This window comes from Aquarana catesbeiana, linkage group LG01 (genome assembly GCF_042186555.1).
Source record: "Aquarana catesbeiana isolate 2022-GZ linkage group LG01, ASM4218655v1, whole genome shotgun sequence".
NCBI classification, from domain to species: domain Eukaryota; kingdom Metazoa; phylum Chordata; class Amphibia; order Anura; family Ranidae; genus Aquarana; species Aquarana catesbeiana.
Genome location: NC_133324.1, coordinates 626078116 through 626105028, shown reverse-complemented (window position 1 = coordinate 626105028; position 26913 = coordinate 626078116). Strand labels below are relative to the sequence as shown.

The following is a 26913-nucleotide window of genomic DNA, read 5'->3' as shown; positions in this document are numbered from 1 at the left end:
TCTTAGAAATGCTGAATTAGCACTTTGCTTACTGATGAACACTCTTACATTTTGCAAAAAACAGGGATATTAGTTTCACATACTGTATATTACAATATATGTTCAAGCTGGCTCTATCTCTGGCCAGTCAATACTCTACTCTGCAAAATGCCAACATGGGGCAGACAGATACAAGCTTAAAGTGATTGTAAACCCTCACTTTTTTAAACAACTCTTTCAGTTTTTAAATAGAAATGAAAGGCAAAACATTTTTTCCCATTTTCATAAGTGATCACATAATCTCTGTTCTCAGCTGTTCTCAGCTGCAAGAACTGGAGGAGAAGCAGCAGTACACTGATCTTCCCAGTGAATGGCAGTTGTGCAGGTGGGGGGCAAGTCTGATCATTTTAGGAGAGCAGGCTGAGTTCCCAGCATAGCTAGAGAACCGACCACGTAGTGCTCTTATGTCTAGTGTGGTAAGTTTTTAACCGCTTGCCGACCAGCCGCCGCAGTTACACTGCAGCAAGTTGGCTCGGCTGCGAGAATCATAGTAGCGGTATGTTGGGCTCGTTTACGGTTTATTGTGGCTACGCATGCCGATTAGCCAGCGGGGGAGCCAATCAGCGGGTCCGGCGGACTTGATGTCCGCTGGCCGCCCGTGATCGTTCCCCGCAGAGACAGGACAGGGATCTGCCAAAGTAAACAAGGCCGATCTCCATTCTGACAGGGGATCACGCAGAGATCTTGTCTTTCTGCTATGCAGGAAGACAGATCTGTGTGTTATCCATAGATGTGCGCATCCTATTGCATTAGGGTGTGCACCCCAAAGCTCAAGCACACATGCATGCGTGTGTATGTATGTATGTGTACTGACTACATTGTGCTTAGCTTCTCCTGGTAGGCTGAATCCTGTCCCACACTGCAGCCTGTGTTTAGTCCTCCCTCTGCTGCCTACTTCAGCTGCTGGAACCTTCTGTTGTAAAGTCAAATAAGGCACGCTGGGGAAGGGGGCTGGGCAGTGTCGTTACCATTGGCTATGGAGGCAGCAGAGACATAGAACAACTGTAGCCTCTGGCTTTTTACAGACACTACATGGTTGGCAACTCTGGTGATTAGGGTGTGCCCAGGCACACCTGGCACACCCCCTGCGCACACCTATGGTGTTATCCCGAGCAGCCCATCCCCCATACAGTTAGTAAACACACTGAGGGAACACAGTTAACCCCTTGATCGCCCCTGATGTTAACCTCTTCCCTGCCAGTGTCATTAGTACATTGTCAGTGCATATTTTTAGCACTGATCACTGTAATAATGTCACTGGTTCCAAAAAAAAGCGTCAAAAATGTCACTTAGGTGTCCAATCCAAATCGCTGATCACCGCCATTACTAATAAAAAAAGAATAATAATAAAAATTCCACAAATCTATCCACTATTTTGTAGACACGATAACTTTTGCACAAACCAATAAATATACGCTTATTGGAATTTTCTTTTTACCAAAAATATGTAGCAGAATACATATTGGCCTAGATTGACGAAGAAATTAGATTTTTTACATTTTTTTTTATTGGGTATGTTTTATAGCAGAAAAGAAAAAATATTGTTTTTTTTTAAACTGTCAGTTTTTTTTTTGTTTATAGTGCAAAAAATTAAATCAAATGATCAAATACCACCAAAAGAAAGCTCCATTTGTGGGAAAAAAAGGACATCAATTTTATTTGGGTACAGCGTCGCACGACCACGCAATTGTCAGCTAAAGTAACGGCAAAAAATGGCCTGGTCATTGAGGGGGTAAATCCTTCCGGTCCTTAAGTGGTTAATAGGAAAGCCGAGGGACTGGCAGGATCACCAGGGATTTCACACAAAGGAACTAATACAGCAGGCACCAGGAGAGTGAATTCAGCCCATAACTGACACGCTTCCATTCAGCACCAGAAGCCATTGAAAATATCTGGTGCTTCTGATTATGAAGGGGTCAGTGACTTGCTCCATGTGACTGTGCTGGGCAAATAAGCAAAAGCATAGGTTCATTTTAAAGTGTATGTTACCCCAACATTTCATATTTCTAATGTGTGTCTGCTGCACCATGTACTTGTATGGGGAAGTCTCTTGTTCTCTTTGTATTGCTTCCTTTGTGTGAAATCCCTGGTGTTCCTGCCAGTCCTTCTGCTTTCCTATTTCAAACTGACCATATCAGATATGGAAGTACATCAATCTCAGTAGAGTCAGTTTTCTTCTTTTATTCTACTTGGGAGCACAGCCTACCTGTACTCCACTGGTCAGACTTGTGCTGACACGCCCCTCTGCACAGCCATTTACTGGGAAGATCAGTGCACTGCTGTTTCTCTGCCTCTTGCTGACACACCTCCCTGCAGTCTCCACCCTCACCTCTCAAAGCTCCTTATGCTGCTGAGAACAGAGGTCACGTGGTCACTTAGAAAAAAAAAAAAAAAAAGAAAAAAGAAAAACAAGTATTTTTTTTATGTACAAACGCTTTGCTTTCCATTTCTATTTTAAATTGAATGTGCTGGGTTTTTTTTATAAGTGATACATATACTTTAACGTGCTGCCCACACATACAGTACCTATCAAGGTTCCTGCTATTGAAGAAGAGTTTCCTCTTTTCTGCTTTACTTGAGATTTACTCCTATTCAAGACTCGGTTCTTATCAAGGCACAAGTGATAGCTACACCAAAACCTCCCAATGTTACGAGATTAGAGGAACACCTTTTAGCAATACGTATGTAGGCAAACGGCACACCCTTACCAAGCTCCTCGTGAACAAAATGCAATGACTGAGCCCTGGTTCACATTGGAGCGATTTGACATGTCAAATCGCATGCCAAATTGGCGGCCATTGCACCATCCGAATCGGTGTGACACGGCATTTAACCGCCCCCTAGTGTTAACCCCTTCCCTGCCAGTGTCATTTTTACATTGATCAGTGCATTTTTTATAACAATGATCAGTGTAATAATGTCACTGATCCTCAAAAAGTGTAATTTTGGGGTCAGATTTGTCCGCCACAATGTCGCAGTCCTGCTAAAAATCGCAGATCGCCGCCATTGCCAGTAAAAACAATTAAAAAAAAATAAAAGTCCCTAAATCTATCCCGTAGTTTGTAGACGCGATAACTTGCGCAAACCAATCAATATACGCCTATTGCGATTTTTTTTTACCAAAAATATGTAGAAGAATATATATCGGCCTAAACTGAGTAAGAAATTTGTTTTTTTATATATTTTTTTTGGTATATGAATTATAGCAGAGAGTAAAAGAAATATTTTTTTTTTCTCAAAATTGTCGGTCTTTTTTTGTTTATAGCGCAAAAAGATAAAAACCACAGAGGTGATCAAATACCACCAAAAGAAAGCTCTATTTGTGGGGAAAAAAGGACATAAATTTTGTTTGGGTACAACGTCGCACAACCGCGCAATTGTAAGTTAAAGTGACGCAGTGCCGGATCGCAAAAAATGTCATTAAGGGGGTAAAACCTTCCAGGGCTGAAGTGGTTAAAGTGGTTGTAATGGCATGCATGCGGGAGCCGCCGGTCACAGCATGGCTGCTGAAGAAACAGCACGAGCGAGCCATTTCTTCTGTGCGCATGTGCTGATGACGTCGGCACAAGCGTATATGGTAAATATCTCCTAAACCATGCAGGTATAGGAGATGTTTCCAGTACCTACAGGTAAGCCTCATTATAGGCTTACCTGTAGGTACAAGTGGTGTAACAGGGTTTACAACCACTTTAAAGAGGGGGTCCAGCCCCCCCACCAAAAAATACTATAGCTGCTGACTTTTAATATTAGGACATTTACCTGCCCAGGGTTCTCGTGATGTCGGCATCCCAACCGATTTTCCAATTGGCTCTCGGGTGCTGCCGCCGCCATTCTTTGTAAGGGAAACTGTCAGTGAAGCCTTGTAGCTTCACTGCTGGTTCCCTACTGCACATGCGTGAAATGCGCTGCACTTTCTGAATAGCCTGCCAGCAGGGAAAGGAGGAGGGGGGCCGAACTTCCCGAGGGACCTCGCTGTGGTGCTGTCTCCCAGAAATGGGGACAGGTACCTGCCAAAAACAGGTACCCGCTCCCCCCTCCGAAAGGTGTCAAACGTGGCAACGGTGTGGGGCAGAAAGCAAACAAGCAGAGCTTCCCCTTTTGCGTGGAGCTATGCTTTAAGCCTCGTGCACACAATGAGAATATCAGACGAATGATCCTCTATTTTTTTTTTTTTTGAATGCTAGTCTCATATCGAAAATGAAGAGGTTACTAAATTTAGGAAAAATTCTCGTATGACAGAATACAACTTTGTGATGTAATGTATTGCATTGTAATGTCTTCTTTAATTTCTGAGCATGCGTGGTCTTGCTCTTCCTATTTTTTTTATGTTTTTATTTTTTTTAGACAAATACTGTACTTATGAAACGAAAACAGTTTTTCTGGCATCATACAAGAAAAATGTTCGTGTTTGTCCCCTTCGGATAGTTTCACATGAACTGTTGTGATTGACTCTCGAAAGCTGCGGCGTACTAACGATCGCATTATCTCACGATCACTCCGAAAAGCCGTATATTTTTCGTACAAGAAAAATTATTGCGTTTGTTCCCTTCGGAAAATTTTTATGAATTGTGATTGGCTCTCGAAAGCTGCGTACTATCGATCGGATTATCTTACGATTACTCCGAAAAGCCGTATATTTTTCGTACAAGAAAAATTTTCACGTTTGTTCCCTTCGGAAAATTTCACGTGAACTATTGTGATTGGCTTTTGAAAGCTGCGTACTAATGATCGGATTATCTTACGATCACTCCGAAAAGCCGTATATTTTTCGTACAAGAAAAATTTTCACGTTTGTTCCCTTTGGAAAATTTCACGTGAACTGTTGTGATTGGCTTTTGAAAGCTGCGTACTAACGACCGCATTATCTTACGATCACTCCGAAAAGCCGCATATTTTTCGTACAAGAAAAATTTTCACGTTTGTTCCCTTCGGATAATTTCACGTGAACGGTTGTGATTGGCTCTCGAAAGCTGCGTACTAACGATCGGATTATCTTACGATCACTCCGAAAAGCCATATATTTTTCGCGCAAGAAAAATTTTTGTGTTTGTTCCCTTCGGAAAATTTTGCGTGAACTGTTGTGATTGGCTCTCGAAAGCTGCATACTAACGATCAGATTATCTTACGATCACTCCGAAAAGGCGTATATTTTTTGTCTGATTTTCCGATCTCGTGTACTAGGCATTAGCCATATCGGTTTTTGTTACAGCCCAGGCCACTTTCTTATCCCGCCCCGATAAGTCGTTTTCCCAGGTTGACATTTCTGTGATTTTCATTTTTAGGTATAGTATTTTTTATGTGCTTTTTTTATTTCATGTGAAAAGATAACTGCACTTATGTTTAAAAACAACATATTGATGATTAAAGGAATGTAGAAAATTTAGAGCATCTAAAAGGTAAAGCGGTGTATGAGAAGTGATTTGTGCTGTTGCAGTTGTAGTGTGTAAATAAAGTTATTGAGAAAAAAAGGCAGTCTGCAGCGTGTGGTTCACACCCCCATCTATCTCCCTGGCAGAAGGATCTCATCTGCTGTGTGGAGTGGACTGTCACCTCCTGCGCCCGGCTGCTGTCCCTGCTGCTGCTGTCAGCTCAGCGAGGAGATGAGCTTCTTGTTGTGAGTGTCACTGGGGCTGTCATTGCCTTTCTATTATCCCTTTAATCCTCACCTAGTTTAGTTGTAGTCCCCTCTTTATATTGCCTTCTTTCCTCCTACAATCTATCATTTTCTCTATTGTCGCAGGGTGATCTGTCCCCTGTCACCCCAGACTTTAGTCAGTTAGCAGCGTTTACGTCCTTTGTGTGCATGGACATAAAGCCCCCCTGTGACCGCGGTCTCCGTATGCTGATCCTTACATGATCCCTACTGCTCAGCATAACCCATGGTGTTTTGTTTCCCTGGCTGCAGCTGTCTTATGTACAGGGATCAAAGAGGTGTTCCTGGTAAACTTTTCATGGCACACAGGCCTACCTTGACAACCATTCCCACTCCTAATGTATTCTAGGATTGGCCACTTCATGCAAATTCTTCATAGATGCAGCAACACTTGAGCATTCAGGAGAGAGAGGAAAAAAAGTGAAGTCAAGTGATGTCACAGTCTGGTGTTTGTAGATGTATAGGGACCTGTCAAGTCCTACCGACATCATCAAATTAGGGATTTTATAGCAATACTGTGTCGTGTGCTAAATATGTTTTTTTTTTTGTTTGTTTATTCTATCAATCTATGTAAACAGCTAAATATGTTTTTTTTTTTAAATTCTATCAATACAATATAAACAGTTAAATATTAGGGTTGCAGCGATACTGTTTTCTTATCGATGAGTAAAGCCTCACACTATTAGATTTTCTGCAGATTTTTGTCTTCAGATTTACCAAAACCATGTAGTGCAAGGGCCTGCCTGATTGCATACAAATTGAAACTCGCAGACCCCATACACACTATTTGTTTTTCTGCAGATTTTTGTCTTCAGATTTACCAAAATCATATAATATGAGGTCAAACCTTAAGAGTTTCTGGTAAATCTGAAGACAAAAATCTGCAGAAAATCTAATAGCGTGTAAGAGTACCGATACTTGTACTCACCGATACTGAATACCAATATCTTTTGCGGTGCAATTTAAGCCCATACAAAATGAATGGGCTTAAATCTCACTGCAAAGAATCGCATGTGATTTGAACAGGTATGAGGTGCGATTCTTGTACCGCTCCTGTGTGAATCCAGGCTGAAGTCGCTATGACAAGTCTGGGTTCACAAAGCAGCGGTGGGGGAATCTGCATGAGATTTGCACAGAAATTCTTGTTCAAATCACATGCAGTGTGGATAAAAATCGATGATTTATAAAAAAAAAAAAAAAAAAATGGGTTTTTCTTTTTTTTTTTTTTTTTTTTTTTTTTTTATATTTAAATATGATTTTTTTATTTTAATAAAATGCTTTTGGAGTAAAAATCTATCTAAAGATAGTTTTCTATTCAAGATACATTCATTTAGTTTATTCAGCATGAAATGGAGCTTAGTCATGTAGCATGAGGCTGTATATTCAATATTTACATTTTTGGTAAACACATTTAATGAATCCAAGCTCTGCAAGCTGAGATAACATGCACTGCATTGATACATTCACACAAATTCACAATAACCATGAGATAAAACAAAGTTCAGGAATATTTCTTTATCCCATTGTTTTGCAAATCTATGTACACTACAAACTGTATGATTGAATCAGATTCTGATATCGCTGTTTTACTAACCTGACAGCTTATTATTCTAAATAGGAAACCATCATTTTGTTTGTCCTGCACTACTTTTGGCAACTTCGGGGGTGATTTCAATAGACATCTGTGCAAGAACCTGCACAGATTTCTCTGAAATTGCTCCCGAAGTCGGACTGACATGCGGGTTCGAACTTTTAAACCCACATCAGTGTGAACCTGGGCTAAGGAAGAATTACTACAATAGGAGCACACAGAATCTGGCACAGCTGTGCACAGTAATCAATCAGCTTCTATGTTTGAGCTCTGGTTCACACCAATGTGGCTTTGAAATTGCACTACTTGAGTGCAATTTCAAGGCCACAGATCAGTGCAATTTGCGCCTCCAATTTTATTGTTGCTTGCGACTTTATTTAACAGAAGTCTATGCAAGTTGCAATGAAATCAGAAAAAAAATAGCGCAGGAACCTTTTTTTAAAGTTGCTGAGGCATGAGTGGCGGCAATTTGAACGGTTCCATTGCGAACAATGGGGTGCGATTTGTCATGCAATATGAAACTGTCAAATCGCATGACAAATCGCACCAGTGTGAACAGGGGCATATTGTCAAAGATTGGTTGCAAAAGCTGAAGTTAAAAGCTGGTTGGTGAATATGCACAGCTGCGCCAGATTCTGTTTTCAATCCTTTAAGGACTCTTTCCCACAGGCTTTAAAAATAGTAAGTTGGGTCACATTTCTAATGCTTCCCGAACGTCTATCGATGCCGCTCAAAATAGTTAAAATAGAGAGCGGATGGAGGTGTTCACATGGCAGCGTTTGCATTGCCTCACATTGCCTGCGTGAGTTTGGCATGTGTTGGCCCATTGCAACTGCCTCCAATTACTTCTATTGAAACGTGCTGTAAATGCACTGTATGTGAAACGCATGCTGTAAATTGGCCTATGGCGTTTCCAGTAGGGTTAGACCGAGACCACTTTTTTAAGACTGAGTACAAGTACCGTTACTTTTTTTCAAGTACTCGCCGATACCGATTACTGATACTTTTTTTAAATGTCATTTGACAGTGGAACATGTGTCGGTAGCTTTTTTATTTTTTACCATTTTATTTTTTGTATTATTTTTAGTATTACAATGCTTTATTTTTATTTATTTTTTTTCACAATTTAACGTTGACATTTTTATTTCATTTTTTTTTTTTAGTATTATTATTTTGATATCTCCCCTTTTGAGACAGGGAAAGGGACTGAGGACTGAGATTCCCCAGTCCCTTTCTCTGCAGCCTCAGCTGCACTGAAGATGAATGGGCAGGAGACAGCGGCTCCTCTCCGTTCATAAACTGAAACATCGTAAACACAGGTTCACGATGTTTCAGTTATGAATGGACAGAGTCAGTGACTCTGTCCATTCAGAAAAGGAAGGAGCCGGTAAATGACAGATTTACCGGCTCCTTCCTCCGCTCTCCATCCTGAAAGATCCAGGACATGGGGGACTGGAGGAGGACACGGAGAGCTGGGGAGGACACAGGGGGACCCAGAGGATGACACAGAGGGGGAGCCAGAGGACAAAATGGATTGAGACCCGGAGCAGGACACGGAGAGCCGTGGAGGACAAAGGGGGAACCAGAGGATGACACAGAGGGGTACCTGGAGGACAAAATGGATTGGGACCCGGAGCAGGACACAGAGAGCCGTGGAGGACAAAGGGGGACCCAGAGGATGACACAGAGGGGTACCTGGAGGACAAAATGGATTGGGACCCGGAGCAGGACACAGAGAGCCGTGGAGGACAAAGGGGGACCCAGAGGATGACACAGAGGGGTACCTGGAGGACAAAATGGATTGGGACCCGGAGCAGGACACAGAGAGCCGTGGAGGACAAAGGGGGACCCAGAGGATGACACAGAGGGGTACCTGGAGGACAAAATGGATTGGGACCCGGAGCAGGACACGGAGAGCCGTGGAGGACAAAGGGGGACCCAGAGGATGACACAGAGGGGTACCTGGAGGACAAAATGGATTAGGAACCAGAGCAGGACATGGAGAGCTGAGGAGGACAAAGGGGGACCCAGAGGATGACACAGAGGGGGACCCGGAGGACAAAATGGATTGGGACCCAGAGCAGGACACTGGGAGCACAGAGGGGGACCCAGAGAAAGACCAGGGGAGCACAGAGGGAGACATTTGGGGGTGATTGGTGCGACGGTGGGGGCAGTTACAAGCACCGATCTCCCTGACAGCCGCGGGAGGGAGAGGAGGAGAAGCAGCTGTCAGAAAAGCTATACAGGGAGATCAGTGCTTGTAACTCCACCCCACCGCCGCACTGAGCATCTCTGAGGCTGCCCAAGTATTGAGTCAAGCATCGGAGCATTTGCATGAGCACAAGTACTCAGGCAAATGCTCGGTATCAGCACCGATACTGGCATCGGTTTCGGTGAAACCCTAGTTTGCAGTGTGTGTAAGGTGCGTTTGCAAAGCGTCAAAAGTGTTGATTTCCCATTTTCGCCTTGTAGAAAAAAAAAAAACATATCTCACAGGGTGTTTGAGGACTGTTGTCTGACACAACATGAATGCCTGTACAACACATCCAAAATGCTCATTAACGCTATAGGTGTGTTATTACAAACTCACTCATCTATGTCTTTATGGACCTTGCTTTGTGCACTGGTGTGCAGTCATGTTGGAACAGGAAGGCGCCATCCCCAAACTGTTCCCACAAAGTTGGGAGCATGAAATTGTCCAAAATGTCTTGGTATGCTGATGCCTTAAGGGTTCCCTTCACTGGAACTAAGGGGCCAAGCCCATCCCCTGAAAAACAACCCCACATCATAATCCCCCCTCCACCAAATGATTTGGACCAGTGCACAAAGCAAGGTCCATAAAGACCTGGATGAGCGAGTTTGGGGTGGAGGAACTTGACTGACCTCAAGCCGATAGAACACCTTTGGGATAAATAAGAGTGGAGACTGCGAGCCAGGCCTTCTCGTCCAACATCAGTGCCTGACCTCACAAATGTGCTTCTGGAAGAATGGTCAAACATCTCCATAGCCACACTCCTAAACCTCGTGGATAGTCTTTTCAGAAGAGCTGAAGCTGTTATAGCTGCAAAGAGTGGGCCAACTCAATATTGAACCCTACAGACTAAGACTGGGATGCCATTAAAGTTCATGTGCGTGTAAAGGCGGGCGTCCCAAAACTTTTGGTTATTTAGTGTATGTACTGTAATATATTTTTCATTACGAAAGGAAAAAAAAAAAGTATGAATACATGTAGCAAGTACATGTTAAAATATATAAGCTCTAACGAGCAGGGCTCTGATTTATCCTGTATTGTATTGTAACTGTATACACATATATATATTTATATTTATACAGTAGATATTATGGATGCACCGATATTGTTTTTGACCGATGCTTGTACACAAGTACTTGCCGATACCAAGATACCAAGTACCGATACCTTTGCGGTGCGATTCGAGCCCAAACAATATGAATGGGCTCAAATCGTACTGCAAAGAATCACATGTGATTTGAACAGGAATGCGGTGCGATTCATGTCTGAATCGCATTCAGTTTCCTGCACCGCGTCTGTGTGAACCCAGGCTGAAGTCACTATGACCAGTCTGGGTTCACACAGAAGCGGTGGAGGAAAATGCATGCGATTTGTATTGCACTCCTGTTGAAATCGCATGTGATTCTTTGCAGTGTGATTTGAGCCCATTCCTTTTGTATGGGCTGAAATTGCACCACAAACGTATTGGTTTTAGGTATAGGAGCATTTGCGCGAGTACTTGTGCAATTGCTTAGCATGGGCACCAATACCGATACTCCTACCGGTATCGGTATTGGTGCAACCCTAAAATATATAGAGGGAGAGAGAGAAACATAAAGTTTACAATTATTTTAAAAAGCGGGTGGCGTGCGCTTTGAGTAACAGTGCTGACGCGCTGATCCTGGCACATTGTACTATTTCCTTTCGTTCGTGCAAACTCAAACTATACAAAAAAAGTCACAAAATGACATTTCATTTTGCAAAGTGGTGCATTGCACTGGAGTGCGAATGACCCTAAGGCCCCGTTCATATCTGTGACCTTTTTCCACGTTGCATTGTAATGCGCATTTTATACGCGTTTTAGGTGCACTGCCATTAATCTCTAGTAGAACACGCGCATTCATGAAAGCGCATCAAATTCCTGCATGATGCAACTTTGATGCGCTTTCATAAAACACATATCTCAATAGCGTTTATTGGCAGCGCACCTAAAAACATGTGTAAAATGCGCATAAAAACTTGATGCGGAAAAAGCGCACAGATATGAACTTGGCCGGTTGGGAAGGGAATATGAAGGAGGATGAAAGAGAATAAAAGATATCATCCATTGGAAATATATAACAGACAAAATTGTGTAGGATGGGATATGTTATTTTGCTTCTTTGCTCCGATATACTAAGTAGTTGGGATTTAAATGCATTTTGAGGAATTTGATTCAAGAAAAGATTTTTTTTTTTTTTAATTTTGGCAATAGAAATAGATTTACATTTGGAAATAGGTCTCACATAGCAACATTGTGATTGCACAGTTGGATGTTTCTCAAGTTTAGAGCTTCTGCTGAATTAATAGAATGAACTTGGGTTAGCCCACATGACATGAGTGTGTGCTAGACTTTCTAATCTGTCTGTTGCCTATCACTAAAGCTGGTCATACATTATACAATTTTCTTGTACATTTTTACCAAAACCATGTAATATGAGGGCAAATCTAAACACTTTCAATGTGTATGCAATCAGACAGGCACTTGCACTACATAGTTGAAGGTAAATCTAAAGGAAATTTGAACAAGAACATTGTATAATGTGTAGCCAGCTTAAGTTAGCAGTACAAGAGTCATCTGGTTGAATGTTACATTACAGACAAAGTTTCAATCCATCTGATATATTTATTATTGATATTTTAGGAGAAATTGACTCTGAATTAAATTCAGCAGTTAACATAAAGTCAACTTTTTATTTTTTATATAATTTTGGATAGAGTGGTCAGAGGTTAGAACCTCTGTCTGGTTTTATTGCTGTGTGTCCCCTCTGGGGAGATTCACGCCATCTGTGGGTCCTGGAAAGACTGGCAAAGACAAGGTTGCTTTAATATGTATTTACCCATGGTATTTTAGCAGGACTGAAACCAAGGAACACTCCAAAGTGAGTTCTTACTAGAAGAGGAATACATAGAAAAATAAGTTTTGACTTAAACATCAGACTCCATCTGTAATGCAATAAAAATAACTGAACACATTCGATCAGATATGCACATGCCGTGTCTGCAAACATGGGTTAAATCCGATCAGGCAGATAATGAGGTTAATTGCCACATGCAATACACAATACAATCTGACTTTAGCTTCTTCTTAGGCCCCTTTCACACTGGGGCGATTTGCAGGTGCTATTGCGCTAATAATAGCGCCTGCAAACCGACCTGAAACAGCCGCTGCTGTCTCTCCAGTGTGAAAGCCCCGAGGGCTTTCACACTGGAGCTGTGCGCTAGCAGGACGGGAAAAAAAGTCCTGCTAGCAGCATCTACGGAGCGGAGTTTACACCGCTCCCTTCACCGCTCCTGCTCATTGAAATCCATGGGACAGCGCGGCCATACTGCCGGCAAAGCGCCTCTGTAGAGGCGCTTTGCGGTGGTTTTCAACCCTTTCTCGGCCGCTAGCGGGGGTAAAACCACCCCGCTAGTGGCTGAATACCGACGGTAAAGCGCCGCTAACAATATCGGCGCTTTACCGCCGCCCCAGTGTGAAAGGGGCCTTAGTGTAAGTAAATCCCCCTATCGTTTTCAGCCAAGGAAGCTGCCATCTTTGCCTCTGTTTATTCTACGACTGCCATGGTGCTGCACATGTGATCAGTTATGACACCAACCATTGGATGGTTTGACAGTTTGGTTGAGAGCACAACCAATGGGACTGCACGTGCCGGAAATGAAACTGTTTTATGGATGGGTTTGCTTCCACTTTAAGATTTAGGAACCTTTAACACGAATAGTCCGATCAGGTCCGCCTTTCAGTTTTTCAGGTGAACCTAATCTGACCCTACATTCACCCCTATGGACAGGTGGGTGTAAATGGATTTCTGTCTGTTTACACCCACCTACCTCCAATCCGATCCCGTCCACTGTAAAAAAAAAAAAATGGAAGGGGATCCAACCCCCTCCATCTAGGCGGATCAGATCAGAGGACGGTCGGGTGTAAATGGACAGCAGAGTCCGTTTACATCCAACCACCCATAGAGCAGAGTGGGCTGTGTCCGTGTCCACTCTGCACAAAATGAGCGGACACAGACCTGTCGCCCGCTCTGATAAGCAGGGGATCAGCGGATAGATTCCCCACTGATCTAACCGGAGTCCGTCTCCTATGAAAATGGCATAAGGCCTCGATCCTATGACGTGGCAAAGTGTTCTATGCATCCCCATGCAGGCAGTCCAATTCATGGCAATTGGGACAAAGCAGCTATATAGACACAGCCACTGCTCCCAAATCGGTCTGGGTGGATGTCCACAAAACTCACACTGTCTGCATTCGGGAACCCATTCCCACACGGTTGTCAAATTGGGAGCAGCAGCTATGTCCGTGCAGCCACCGTGTCCCAATCGCCATGAATAGAACTGGCTGCATGCGGATGAATGGAACACCTGTGGCCCTTGGAGCCCTCTGATCCGACCTCAAAATGAATGCAGGAGTTTTGGTGCATTTTCAGAAAGTGCACCACACCCACAAGATATAGGAGTAGTTTATGGCAAAACACAGCTAACCCACATGCAGTGCAAACACTGTTTAGCATCAGAGGTTGCAATGGTGACCCCCGCCCTATGCTTCAGGGGGCCCGTGCGGCCTCCCTATCACATTCTGTTTCACACTTGGACAGATGGGGTGGAGGGGGTAGCATATACAGGAACTGATCCTCTCCATTCTCCTCCTGCAACTTCTGAAAGCTGGCTTCTCCTCTTCTCCCTCTCACCGACATTCAGCAGCTGCAAAAAGGAAATGTTCAGTATGCTATTCAAAATTTAAAAAATTGAAATCCTGAATTATTTCGTTTTTATTGTGGCCCGCGGCTGGTTACCAAATCACTTAAGTGGCCCTTGCTCTTCAAAAGGTTGAGCATCCCTGCTGTACAGTCACATTATAATATGTATGGAGAGTTTTGCCAGCTGTCACCAGAACAAGTGTCTCTTTTGGAAGATTTCACTTCTATTACTCTTCTGGTAACAACTCAAAACCTTGGAGCGTTCCTTGCAGGCCCGGACTGGCCACAAGGCACACCGGACGTCTGCCTGGTGGGCCAGGGCCACATATCCTTCTGGGTCCCAACTCCCTAGCAGCCCAGCTGCTGCTTGGGCCGGCGCCGCTCACCCGGCCTCTCCGCGGCTGGCTTAGTGGAGAGTGCCGTATGTCCTGGCTGAGTCCCGAATCTCAAGGCAGCTGGGCAACTCCTTGGGCCAGAGCCGCTTACCCGGCTTCTCCACGGCCGGCCCCCTATTCAGTTCAGGCTGTCAGAGCCAGGGGGCGGAAAATAGGTGTCAACTGACTGTGAAGGGGGAGGAGCTGGGGGTGACCCCTTCGGCCTGATGTCAGGAAAGGTGTTTCTGGAACAGCACACACTAGAGTGTTTGTATATATGTATATAGTGGGGCAGGGGGTGGATTGGGGATGTCTCTTTGCTGGACTGGGGGCGGTCTCTGCTGGATGGGGATGTCTCTTTGCTATATAGGGATGTCTCTTTGCTGGTCTGGGCCTGTCTCTTTGCTGGTCTGGGCCTGTCTCTTTGCTGGTCTGGGCTGTCTCTTTGCTGGTCTGGGCTGTCTCTTTGCTGATTGGGGCTGTCTCTTTGCTGGACTGGGGCTGTCTCTTTGCTGGACTGGGGCTGTCTCTTTGCTGGACTGGGGCTGTCTCTTTGCTGGGCTGTCTCTTTGCTGGGCTGGGGCTGTCTCTTTGCTGGGCTGGGGCTGTCTCTTTGCTGGACTGGGGCTGTCTCTTTGCTGGGCTGTCTCTTTGCTGGACTGGGGCTGTCTCTTTTCTGGGCTGGGGCTGTCTCTTTGCTGGACTGGGGCTGTCTTTTTGCCATATGGGGACTTCTCTTTGCTAGGCTGGGGCTGTCTCTTTGCAGGATGAGGATGTCTCTTTGCTATATGGGGACTTCTCTTTGCTGGATGAGGATGTCTCTTTGCTATATGGGGACTTCTCTTTGCTGGGCTGGGGCTGTCTCTTTGCTGGGCTGGGGCTGTGTCTTTGCTGGGCATGTCTCTTTGCTGGACTGGGGCTGTCTCTTTGATGGATTGAGATGTCTCTCAAGATGAATATCCCATCACCAGCCAGCCCTCGGGAACATCCGCCCCCCATCCCCGCCTCTCCCCCCAGGGACTGGGCTGCCCTATCTAAAATGCCCGGGTCTATTTTTTGTCCCAGTGCGGGCCTGGTTCCTTGGTTTAAGTCCGGCTAACAGTGGGTAACATGGGTAAATACCTATTAGAGCGACCTTTCCTCTGCCAAGCTTTACACCAACTGATACCAAGTAAGTCCTTTTCATCAATAACTGTTCATTACCCAATACATTTTTTTTTGAGGGTCACTTTTCACGCTTATTTGGTGCATTTGTGTATATGTTTTTTGTGCAAATTTAGGCTTGAGTGATTTTGTTTTCAGGCAATAGAGAGCTAGTTACTAAGCCTAGGTTCACCGCATGTGAATTGCACTGCATTCTTCTGCTATTCACATGCGATTCGGTGCAGTGCAATTTAAGCCCGTTTATCTTGAATGAGCTCAAATCGCACATGGCATCAAAGAAGTGCAGGCACCTTTCTTAGAGCAGCCGCATTGCATGGACGTTTTGTACCATGTGATTAAACCGCATTGCGATGCATTTCGGGTGTCATTAACTTTTGTATTGACACCCACAGTGGATTGCAAACACAGGGTGATTGGAATGTGGTGCGGGAAGCGGGCAAGTATCTCTGCGTTTCCCGCACTGCATATGTTTTAACCGGGGCTAAGAGGGTGAGACAGGCACGAAATTGCACAGAAAATGTTCATTACATGCATTTTTCAGGTGCTCATATTGAAGTCTGTTGGGGCCAAAAATGTACGATTGTACCCCAGAGAAACTCCAGTTTTTCTGAGTGTTGAGCACCAGCACATCACTCATTTGTAAAGAGGTGCAAAAGAAGAACATGGAAATCTGAGTGACGAGCATTTCTGGAAATCACTCAGATGTAAATGGGTAGCATAACTCTGCTCTCGTCGGTCCCAGAAACCCAGTTTTTCCACCATCTTATCTTCTAAACATCATAGAGAAGAAGCTGTGAGTAACAGCCTGCATGCATATCAGGCACTTCTGCTCTTCTGTTGACAGTCATGTTTTACTACCATGTACATACAGTGCCTTGAAAAAGTATTCATACCCCTTTGAAATTTTCCACATTTTGTCATGTTGCAACCAAAAACTTAATTATATTTTATTGGGATTTTATGGAAGTGGAAGGAAAATGATAATGGTTTTAGAAATAAATATGTGATAAGTGTGACTTGCATTTGTATTCAGCACCCTTTAGTGCCGGTTCACACTACCGCGACTTGGGATCCGACTTGTCAGACCTCAAGTCGCCTCAAGTCGCTTGACATCAGAAATTCCATGCATGTGAATGAGAGCCGTCTTAATGTATGCTACTGAATTCGCTCCGACTTCAGAAAAGGTCCCTGTACTACTTCAAGGCGACTTGTACCCATAGATTTCAATGGAAGTCGCCTACAAGTCGGATCGTGGTCTATAGTGAAGCGACTTCACAGGAAAAGAAGATGGTTTTCTCAAGCAAACCCCTCCCTCCCCCAGAGCTGATTGTTGTTTGATTGGCCACTGGAAAGTCGCCTGTCCTGGAGGCGACTTGAAGTCGCCTTGTAAGTTGCGCTGTGGTGTCGCCCTCAGGTCGTGTCCAGGTCGCCTCGCAAAGTCGCGGCCAGAGTCGTGTTGCCCCTGTGTGAACCAAGCCTTATGCTGGCCATACACTATACAGAAAATCGGCCGAACCCATTTTCGAAAAACGAACGTTCGACCGTGACCGCAAACGATCGTGCCATCATATAATGACCGATAAATTGTTCAGTGGACATGAATAAATAATTTTTTGTTCGTTTTTTTAAATATACCTAGTGCAGACAGTTCGGACGGGAAACACATTAACCTTGCAATTTATCGTACGTTCGGCAGAAATTTTCCAAACTTCCCGTTCGTTTTTTTCCCACAAAAACGTCACAAACGATTATCGATTTGTGCCCATTAACTTGCCGAAAAACGAACGAAGTGTCTATACGAACGATTTTTCGGCCGATTTTTCGTATAGTGTATGGCCAGCATTATTCTGATACCCCTAACTAAAATCTAGTGGAACCAATTGCCTTCAGAAGTCACCTAATTAGTAAATAGAGTCCACCTGTGTGTAATTTAATCTCAGTATAAATACAGCTGTTCCATGAAGCCCTCAGAGGTTTGTTAGAGGACCTTAGTGAACAAACAGGATCATGAAGGCCAAGGAACACACCAGACAGGTCAGGGATAAAGTGGTGGAGAAGTTTGAAGCAGGTTTAGGTTATAAAAAAATATCCCAAGCTTTAAAAAAATCTCACAGAGCACTGTTCCATCCATCATCCGAAAATGGAAATTGTATGGCACAACTGCAAACCTACCAAGACATGGCCGTCCACCTAAACGGACAGGCCGGGCAAGGAGAGCATTAATTGGAGAAGCAGCCAAGAGGCCCATGGTAATTCTGGAGGATCTGCAGAGATCCACAGCTCTGGTAGAATATGTCCACAGGACAACTATTAGTTGTGCACTCCACAAATCTGGCCTTTAGGCTCGATTCACATCTATGCATGTTGCTTTTGAGCGTTTCTGCAGTGCTTTTTGCGGTGCTTGCCGCGTTTTTGAACATGCGTTTTTGCCGCCTTTTGTGTTTTGTTTTTTTTTATACTGTAAACAGTGAAAAAAAAAAAAAAAAGAAAGAAAAAAAAAATGCAAAACGCGTTTTGGATGCCGGTCCATTGAATCCTATTACATGCTGCATTTTGCATGAAAAAAAGTCCCCGACCCTTTCCAAAAACGCAGAGGCACAAAAATGCATTGATGTGAACATGTTCCATAGGAACCCATGTTAAAAAATTCCCATGCATTTCTGCAAAATGCATCAAAAAACACGCTAGTGTGAATAGAGCCTTTTGGAAGAGTGGCAAGAAGAAAGCCATTGTTGAAAGAAAGCCATAAGAATTCCCATTTGCAGTTTGTGAGAAGCCATGTGGGGGACACAGCAAACATGTGGAAGAAGGTGCTCTGGTCAGATGAGACCTAAATTGAACTTTTTGGCCTAAAAGCAAAAAGCTATGTGTGGTGGAAAACTAACACTGCATATCACCCTGAACACACCATCCCCACCGTGAAACGTGTTCATGCAGTGTCGTGTTGTGGGGATTCTTTTCTTTAGTGGGGACAGGGAAGCGGGTCAGAGTTGATGGGAAGATGGGTGGAGCCAAATACAGGACAATCTTATGCTGGCCATACACTATACGAAAAATCGGCCGAAAAATCGTTCATATAGACACTTCGTTCGTTTTTCGGCAAGTTAATGGGCACAAATCGATAATCGTTTGTGACGTTTTTGTGGAAAAAAAACGAACGGGAAGTTTGGAAAATTTCTGCCGAACGTACGATAAATTGCAAGGTTAATGTGTTTCCCGTCCGAACTGTCTGCACTAGGTATATGTAAAAAAACGAACAAAAAATTATTTATTCATGTCCACTGAACAATTTATCGGTCATTACATGATGGCACGATCGTTTGCGGTCACGGTCGAACGTTCGTTTTTCGAAAATGTGTTCGGCCGATTTTTCGTATAGTGTATGGCCAGCATTAGTTTGAGTCTGCAGAAGACTTTAGATTGGGATGGAGGTTCACCTTCCTGCAGGACAATAACCCTAAACATACAGCCAGAACTACAATGGAAAGGTTTAGATCAAAGCATATTCATGTGTTAGAATGGCCCAGTCAAAGTCCAGACCTAAATCCAATTGAGAATCTGTGGCAAGACTTGAAAATTTCTGTTCGCAGACGCTCTCCATCCAATCTGACAGAGCTTGAGATATTTTACAAAGAAGAATGGGCAAAAATGTCACTTTCTAGATGTGCAAAGCTGGTAGAGACATACCCAAAAAGACTTGCAGCCGTAATTTCAGTGAAAGGTGGTTCTACAAAGTATTGAATTGGGGGGGCTGAATACAAATGCATGCCACACTTTTCATATATTTACTTGTAAAAAATGTTGAAAACCATTTATCATTTTCCTTCCACTTCACAATTATGTGCCACTTTGTGTTGGTCTATCAAATAAAATCCCAATAAAATACATTTACGTTTTTGGTTGTAGCATGACAAAATGTGGAACATTTCAAGGAGGTATGAATACTTTTTCAAGGCACTGTATATCAGCAGCCAGGGGGAGTGGTTAGATAAGATCTAAGGTGTGGACTTTTCACAAAGTCAACATTTGCATAGCAACAACACTATTTCATCTGCTAAAGCTGTATGTTTATAAGTAAAAAGTGAAATGCAAGTGAAACAGCATATTATGAAGGTACTACAATGTTTGCATGTTTAGCGAATGGAAAATTCCACTGTAATGTATTCAAACAGAAAGGTTGTTGGAGGTCAAGGAAAGAAAGATGTGTTTGCATTGAAAACAGATCTTCAAACATCATGCATTTTTAGGCTCTCCACTAAAACCTGTAGTGATTAATCACAGTGAGTACTAGTCAGGTGTGAGAAATATCCATTTGTCACACCTGACACCTGTGTAGCTTACCTATGTTGTAAGCTACATAAGTACCATATACAGTCAGGTCCATAAATATTGGGACATTGACACAATTCTAATCTTTTTGGATCTATAAACCACCACAATGGATTTGAAATGAAACAAACAAGATGTCCTTTAACTGCAGACTTTCAGCTTTAATTTGAGGGTATTTACATCTAAATCAGGTGAACGGTGTAGGAATTACAACAGTTTGTATATGTGCCTCTCACTTTTTAAGGGACCAAAAGTAATGGGACAGATTAACAATCATCCATCAAACTTTCACTTTTTAATACTTGGTTGCAAATCCTTTGCAGTCAATTACAGCCTGAAGTCTGGAACGCGGAGACATCACCAGACGCTGGGTTTCATCCCTGGTGATGCTCTGCCAGGCCTCTACTGCAACTGTCATCAGTTCCTGCTTGTTCATGGGGCATTTTCCCTTCAGTTTTGTCTTCAGCAAGTGAAATGCATGCTCAATCGGATTCACGTCAGGTGATTGACTTGGCCATTGCATAACATTCCACTTCTTAGATATAATAAAATATTTACAAAAATGTGAGGGGTGTACTCACTTTTGTGAGGTACTGTAATAGTGACTGGTCACTACTATGGGCAATTAATAGTGACTTATCCTAATAGCACCACTGAGCTACTTTAAATGGCCCGCGAGGCTTACAATACATGTAGTCATTTGAAATAAAAAGTTATGTGATAATTTTACTGTTTCTAAATATAGTATGAATGGATAGACATTTTTCAAAAGAAAACTTTTTTTTTTTTTTTAACCACTTCAATAACGGGCCAATTCTGACACTTTGCTCCTACATGTAAAAATCATCATTTTTTTGCTAGAAAATTACATAGAATCCCCAAACATTATATATGTTTTTTTAGCAAAGACCCTAGAGAATACAATGGCGGTTGTTGCAACTTTTTATCTCACACAGTATTTGCGCAGGAATTTTTCGAACGCTTTTTTTGGGGAAAAAAACTGTTTTGTGTTTTAAAAAAAAAACCAAAACAGTAAAGTTAGCCCAATGTGTTTGCATTTTGTGAAAGATGAAGTTACGCCGAGTAAATAGATACCTAACATGTCACGCTTCAAAATTGCACACGCTCATGGAATGGCGCCAATATTCGGTACTTAAAAATCCCCATAGGCGACGCTTGAAATTTTTTTTACTGGTTACATGTTTTGAGTTACAGAGGAGGTCTAGGGCCAAAATTATTTCTCTCACTCCAACGTTCGCGGCGATACCTCATGTATGGTTTGAACACCGTTTTCATATGTGGGCAGGACTTACGTATGCGTTCGCTTCTGCGTGCGAGCACACGGGGACAGCGGCGCTTTAAAAATTTTTTTTTTTTTTTATTTTATTTTGACACTTTTTTGAAAAAAAAAAAATTGATCACTTTTATTCCTATTACAAGGAATGTAAACATCCCTTGTAATAGCAATATGACATGTCAGGTGCTCTTAATAGTGAGATATGGGGTCAATAAGACCCCATATCTCACCACTAGGCTGGGAAGCCTGAAATAAAAAAAAAAAATAAAACGATCCCCGCTTCCCAGCCGAAGCGGCGCCGTTTTTTTGAATGGAGTGGCCGGGCGTGACGTCATAACATCGCGCCCGGCCTCCGACGATCATAGAGACTCCGGGGACCATCTGGTCCGCCAGAAATCTCTATGATCTACATCCGGCGCCGGCGGATCCACTCTCCGCCTCACCGATCGTCATATGACGTCCATGGGCTGGAAGTGGGCATGAATTTAGAAACTGTTCTTTCTGATCAATTTTTACTACTGCAATGACACATTAGGTTCTCTAAACTAGGGACTTCTTTCAGGGTAGGTAAAAGTGATACAATGCTTCACTTCTAAAAGAGACTAGAGCTCCACCTGCTGGCTGAAAAAAACACTAAAGTACATAATACTGTTCATACGCACTCATGGTAACTGAATGAGTATGAACAGCGTGTAATACACCATTTAGGCCTCATGCACACTGGACGTTAAAATAACGTTATAAAAACGTCAGTAGCTTTGCAATTAGTTTTTCAACTTTTTTCAACGTTTTTGCAATAGCGATTTTTAGCGTTTATTGGCGTTTTTTAGCATTTTTTTGGATCAAAAAGGTCCAATGTTATATTTATTGCTTATGTGAGTGTTTACACTATAAGCTGCTTTTCCAATCTTGAAGATCTTGCTTTCTCCTACCTTTTTAGATAGTCCCCTTTACTATCCCTACTGTCCATTGTTAAGGTGCCTTCTTTCCCTTGCAGGGCAGTACAGAGCCACCCTTGCGTGTGTGCTTTCTCACAGGGACTAATACAGTATATGCACTATCTGTGCACACGCCATTGCTCCTCCTCCAATGTATGACTGAAGCTGGGTGTAGAAGGACGGGGCATAGGGTGATGGAATGTGTAACCCCAAAAAGGTGATCATGAGACCTGCTCAGTATGTACTTCCTGCCCGAAAATTCAGAAAATCGCTACTGAGCAACCTGGATCCAACCAACTATGATCACTTATATTTGTGCATTCAAAAAAATCATCAAATGGGGATTTTAGGAATATTGGTAATATACAAGTACCTGTAGTAATAATAATAATGATCTATTAGAATGGAAAAAAATGAGGCCCTAGTAATACTTTAATATTTAGCAAACAAACAAAAAAATGTCCTGATTGTATCAAATAAATAAAACGTGTGTGTGTGTGTGTGTGTGTGTGTATGTGTGTGTATATATATATATATATATATATATATATATATATATATATATATATATATATATATATATATATATATATATATAATCTATCTAGAGATATATATATATATATATATATATATATATATATATATATATATAACATTTATATTCTCATTTTTTTTTTTTTTTTCCCCCCCTGTAAGTAGGACTAAGTAAAATGAGCTGTGTCAGGAGTTTCCCTTCAGCATGTTTTGTCCTTTCCTCAATGACATCCTATTGATTCTTGTGATTGGTGAAGAAGCAGATTTCAGCTAGCAAAGCAGACTCTTGAGCACATATTAACGGCCGGGCTAATAAAACATAATTTATTGGACACTACATTGCTGTTAGAGCATGCAGCCTCTGTCCGTCCTTTGTGCAAGCAGACAGAATGGGCCTGAAAGGAGGAGCGAATATCTATGTATAATGCCTGCTTGTCTCTCTGTGTTTTGTGTGTACTTGGGTTGGTTAATTTAAAACTGGAAAAAAGGGAAGAGCTCCATTTTCATGTTCATGTTGCGAAGTTATGCTAATAACTGGTCGCTGTGATCACAGGACACTTATAATTCCTCCTATTTTTATAAAAAGTGAAACTCAAACAATATCCTTCTCTAAAAAAAATAATCCATACACATCCACTACTTAATTGCCCTGTAATCTTTTTTTTTTTTTTTTCATTAAATCATTTCTTATTGTATTTTTCTGCCTCCGTGTAATGACCTTCATGAGCTCTAGAACATCTCCTTTTCCCCCTCATGCCTGTTTGTTTGGAATAAGCAGTGCACTGCTCTATGCATACTAGCATACTACAAATCCCATAGACCCTCGTCCAAAGTCTATCTCATGAGTGAGCAAGAGAGGGTGGCTACGTTCCTACATACAGGGGGACTATAGAGAACAAGCCTAGCCACCCTCTAAGAGGAAGTCCAATCACAGCATCAAAAAGATAAAAGAAGAGACTTGTAGATTTGCAGGAGGCTAAAAGCAATAGAAAGTAATGTTTTAAGTTAGGAATAAGGCTGCTTTCACACTGGGGCGGTAGGGGGCATCAGCGGTAAAACAGCGCTATTTTTAGCGCTGTTTTACCGCGGTATTCGGCCGCTAGCGGTGCGGTTTTAACCCCCCCTGCTGGCGGCTGAAAAAGGGTTAAAACCACTCGTATAGCGCGGCTATAGCCGCGGTATAGCCACGCTGTCCCATTGATTTCAATGGGCAGGAGCGGTTTAGGAGCGGTGAATACACCGCTCCTTCACCGCTCCGAAGATGCGGCTGACAGGAGATTTTTTCTTCTCCTGCCAGCGCACCGCTTCAGTGTGAAAGCCCTCGGGCTTTCACATTGAACAAACAGCGGAGGCTGTTTTGGGGCGGTTTGCAGGCGGTATTTTTAGCGCAATAACGCCTGCAAACCGCCCCAGTGTGAAAGGGGTCTAAATATAATCATTTTTTTTAAAGTGTCGCTTTAACCACTTCTCGCCCGCGCTATAGCCAAAAGACAGCTGCAGCGCAGGCTTACTTTGCCGGCAAGGCGTCATATGATTCCCTCCCATGATTGGACTCAGCTGATCACAGATCTGGGTAAAGGGCAAATCACAGCGGCCCTTTACCACATGATTGGCTGTCAAATGACAGCTGATCATGATGTAAACACAAGGTTATTTCCATTCCTTTCCTCACACTGACAGCATGAGGAGGGGAGAAGAGAGCTAATAACTGGCTTGTGTTAAAGGGACATCTACACTGATAATCAGGGCAGTCCCAACAGTGCCCATCAGTGCCCACCAGTGCTGCTTATCAATGTCACCCATCAGTGTCACTTTTCAGTGCCGCTTATTGGTGCAGCCTCATCAGTGCCACTGCCACCTCATCAGTGCCACCTATTAGTTCCCATCAGTGCAGCCTCATCAGCGCACACCAGTAAAGGAAAAAAATTCTGTTTGCAAAATTTTCTAACAAACTATGAAAAAAAGGAAAATTTATTATCAAATACTTACCGTAATTTTCCTTTCCTGATGGACTCCATGGCAGCCTACGTGTGGGTTAACCCCGCCTCCTCTCCAATGCTATAGGACCCCATTCCCATAAAAGAGTACTCACCACTAGCTACTGCGTTCCGTAACTAGCCTACTCTATGACCAATGGGTGGGAACTCCGTCTGCCATGGAGTCCATCAGGAAAGGAAAATTACGGTAAGTATTTGATAATAAATTTTCCTTTTTCCTGACAGACTCCATGGCAGCCTACGTGTGGGAAATAACTAGCCGACCACACGGGTGGGTATGTTGAGTCAAACCAAAAATTTTAATTTGCCCTATCAACCGATAGGATTCTCAAAGCAAAGTTTACAGAGGACAATGAAGCAGGCTCAATACAATAGTGAGACATGAAAGTATTGATAGAGGCCCACGAGGCCGCCTTGCATATGGTGTCCGGGGCCACGTGTCGAGCTGCCGCCCATGAAGCCGCCATTCCCCTGGTGGAGTGAGCTGTCACCGCCTGTGGAGGAGCCAAGCCCTTCGCCCTGTATGCTTGTTGAATAGTCTGAACAATCCAAGTAGCGAGTGTCCTAATCGAAGCTTTTTTCCCTTTATTGCTTCCTGAGTGTAAAATAAATAAATGGTCAGAACGTCTGAAGGGAGAAGTTATTCTCAGGTATTCTTTAATTGCTTCCCCTACATCCAGAGGATGAATTTCGGAAGATCCTGGAGACTTAAACGTGGGAAGGACTATTTCTTGATTATCATGGAACACTGAGGACACTTTTGGATTTAAACCCAGCATAGGGACGAGTACTACCCGGTCTGGGAAGAACGTCAGGAAGGGTTCTTCACAACCCAGAGAGCCAATCTCAGAGACCCTTTTTGCCGATGTGACGGCTACTAAAAAGACCACCTTTGCCGAGAAGTCCTTAATAGAGAGCGGGGAAGGCCCGCTAGTACTGAGTCCCGAGATTGAATCCAGAACTAGTGGCAGATCCCATTTGGGGAACCTGGATTTTCTTTGGGGCTTAAGCCTTGAAGCGCCACGAAAGAATTGCCGGATTAACGGATTATTTGCCCAAGAGGACCCTGAGAAGGCAGACAGTGCAGATACCTGGACTCTAAGCGAGCTGATGGATAATGGTAGGTCTAAACCTGTTTGAAGGAAGCTGAGGACGTCTTGCACCTCCGGGTGTCTACAAGACCTGCCGTTAGAAGAGCAGAAATCCACAAACTTGGACCAGATCCTACTGTAGACTTTATTCGTGCTAGATCTTCTTGAGCTCATAAGAGTTGAGATCACTGAGGGAGCGCAACCAAGCGAGATTAGCCTCTCCCTCTCAAGAACCAGACCATCAGTCTCAGTACTGCCGGACATGGGTGCAGAACTGACCCCTGAGAAAGAAGGTCCGGCCTGAGAGGGAGAGGCACCGGGTCCCTGAAGCTGAGCTGGACAAGGAGAGGGAACCATGGCCTGTTCGGCCAGTATGGAGCTATCATCAACACTTCGGCTGTTTCCGAACTGAGCCTCTGCAGGAACCTCAGGATGACTGGAAGCGGTGGAAAGGCATAGGCCTTGTTGAATCTCCAGAGATCCGTCAGTGCGTCCGACCCGAGAGCCTGGCTGCAATGACCTCTGGCATAATATTTCTTCAACTTGCAGTTGTGGCGTGAGGCGAATAGATCCACCTCGGGTTCGATCCCCAGTGATGAGACCCATCTGAATGTCTCCATATTCAGGGACCACTCGTTGTTGTCCAGCTTGGTGCGAGAAAGGAAGTCTGCTTGGGTATTTTGGACCCCTGGGACAAACACTGCCGAGATATTGCATAGGTTCTTCTGTGCCCAGGAAAGGATGGGCTCGACTTCCCGAAGGAGATTGAGGCTCCGGGTACCCCCCTGCCTCTTCACATAGGCGACTGCCGTTGTGTTGTCCATTCTTAGCAATACTGAGTTCCCTTTCAGTAGGTGAGAGAAGGACTGCAGTGCACACCAGGCCGCTCTGAGCTCTAGGACGTTCGAACCCGGGACTGGCAGGCATGGAT

General features: G+C 43.5%; 1 protein-coding gene across 1 annotated transcript in view; it reads left to right on the top strand.

Annotated features, from left to right (window-relative positions):
• Window positions 1-5508: 5508 nt before the first annotated feature.
• MOB1B (MOB kinase activator 1B) overlaps window positions 5509-26913 on the top strand; it is a 136386-nt gene continuing 114981 nt past the window's right edge. The window contains exon 1 of the mRNA XM_073600665.1: window positions 5509-5653. Coding sequence (XP_073456766.1) covers window positions 5640-5653 — 14 coding nt within the window. The 5' untranslated portion in view covers window positions 5509-5639. The remainder of the gene's footprint in view (window positions 5654-26913) is intronic.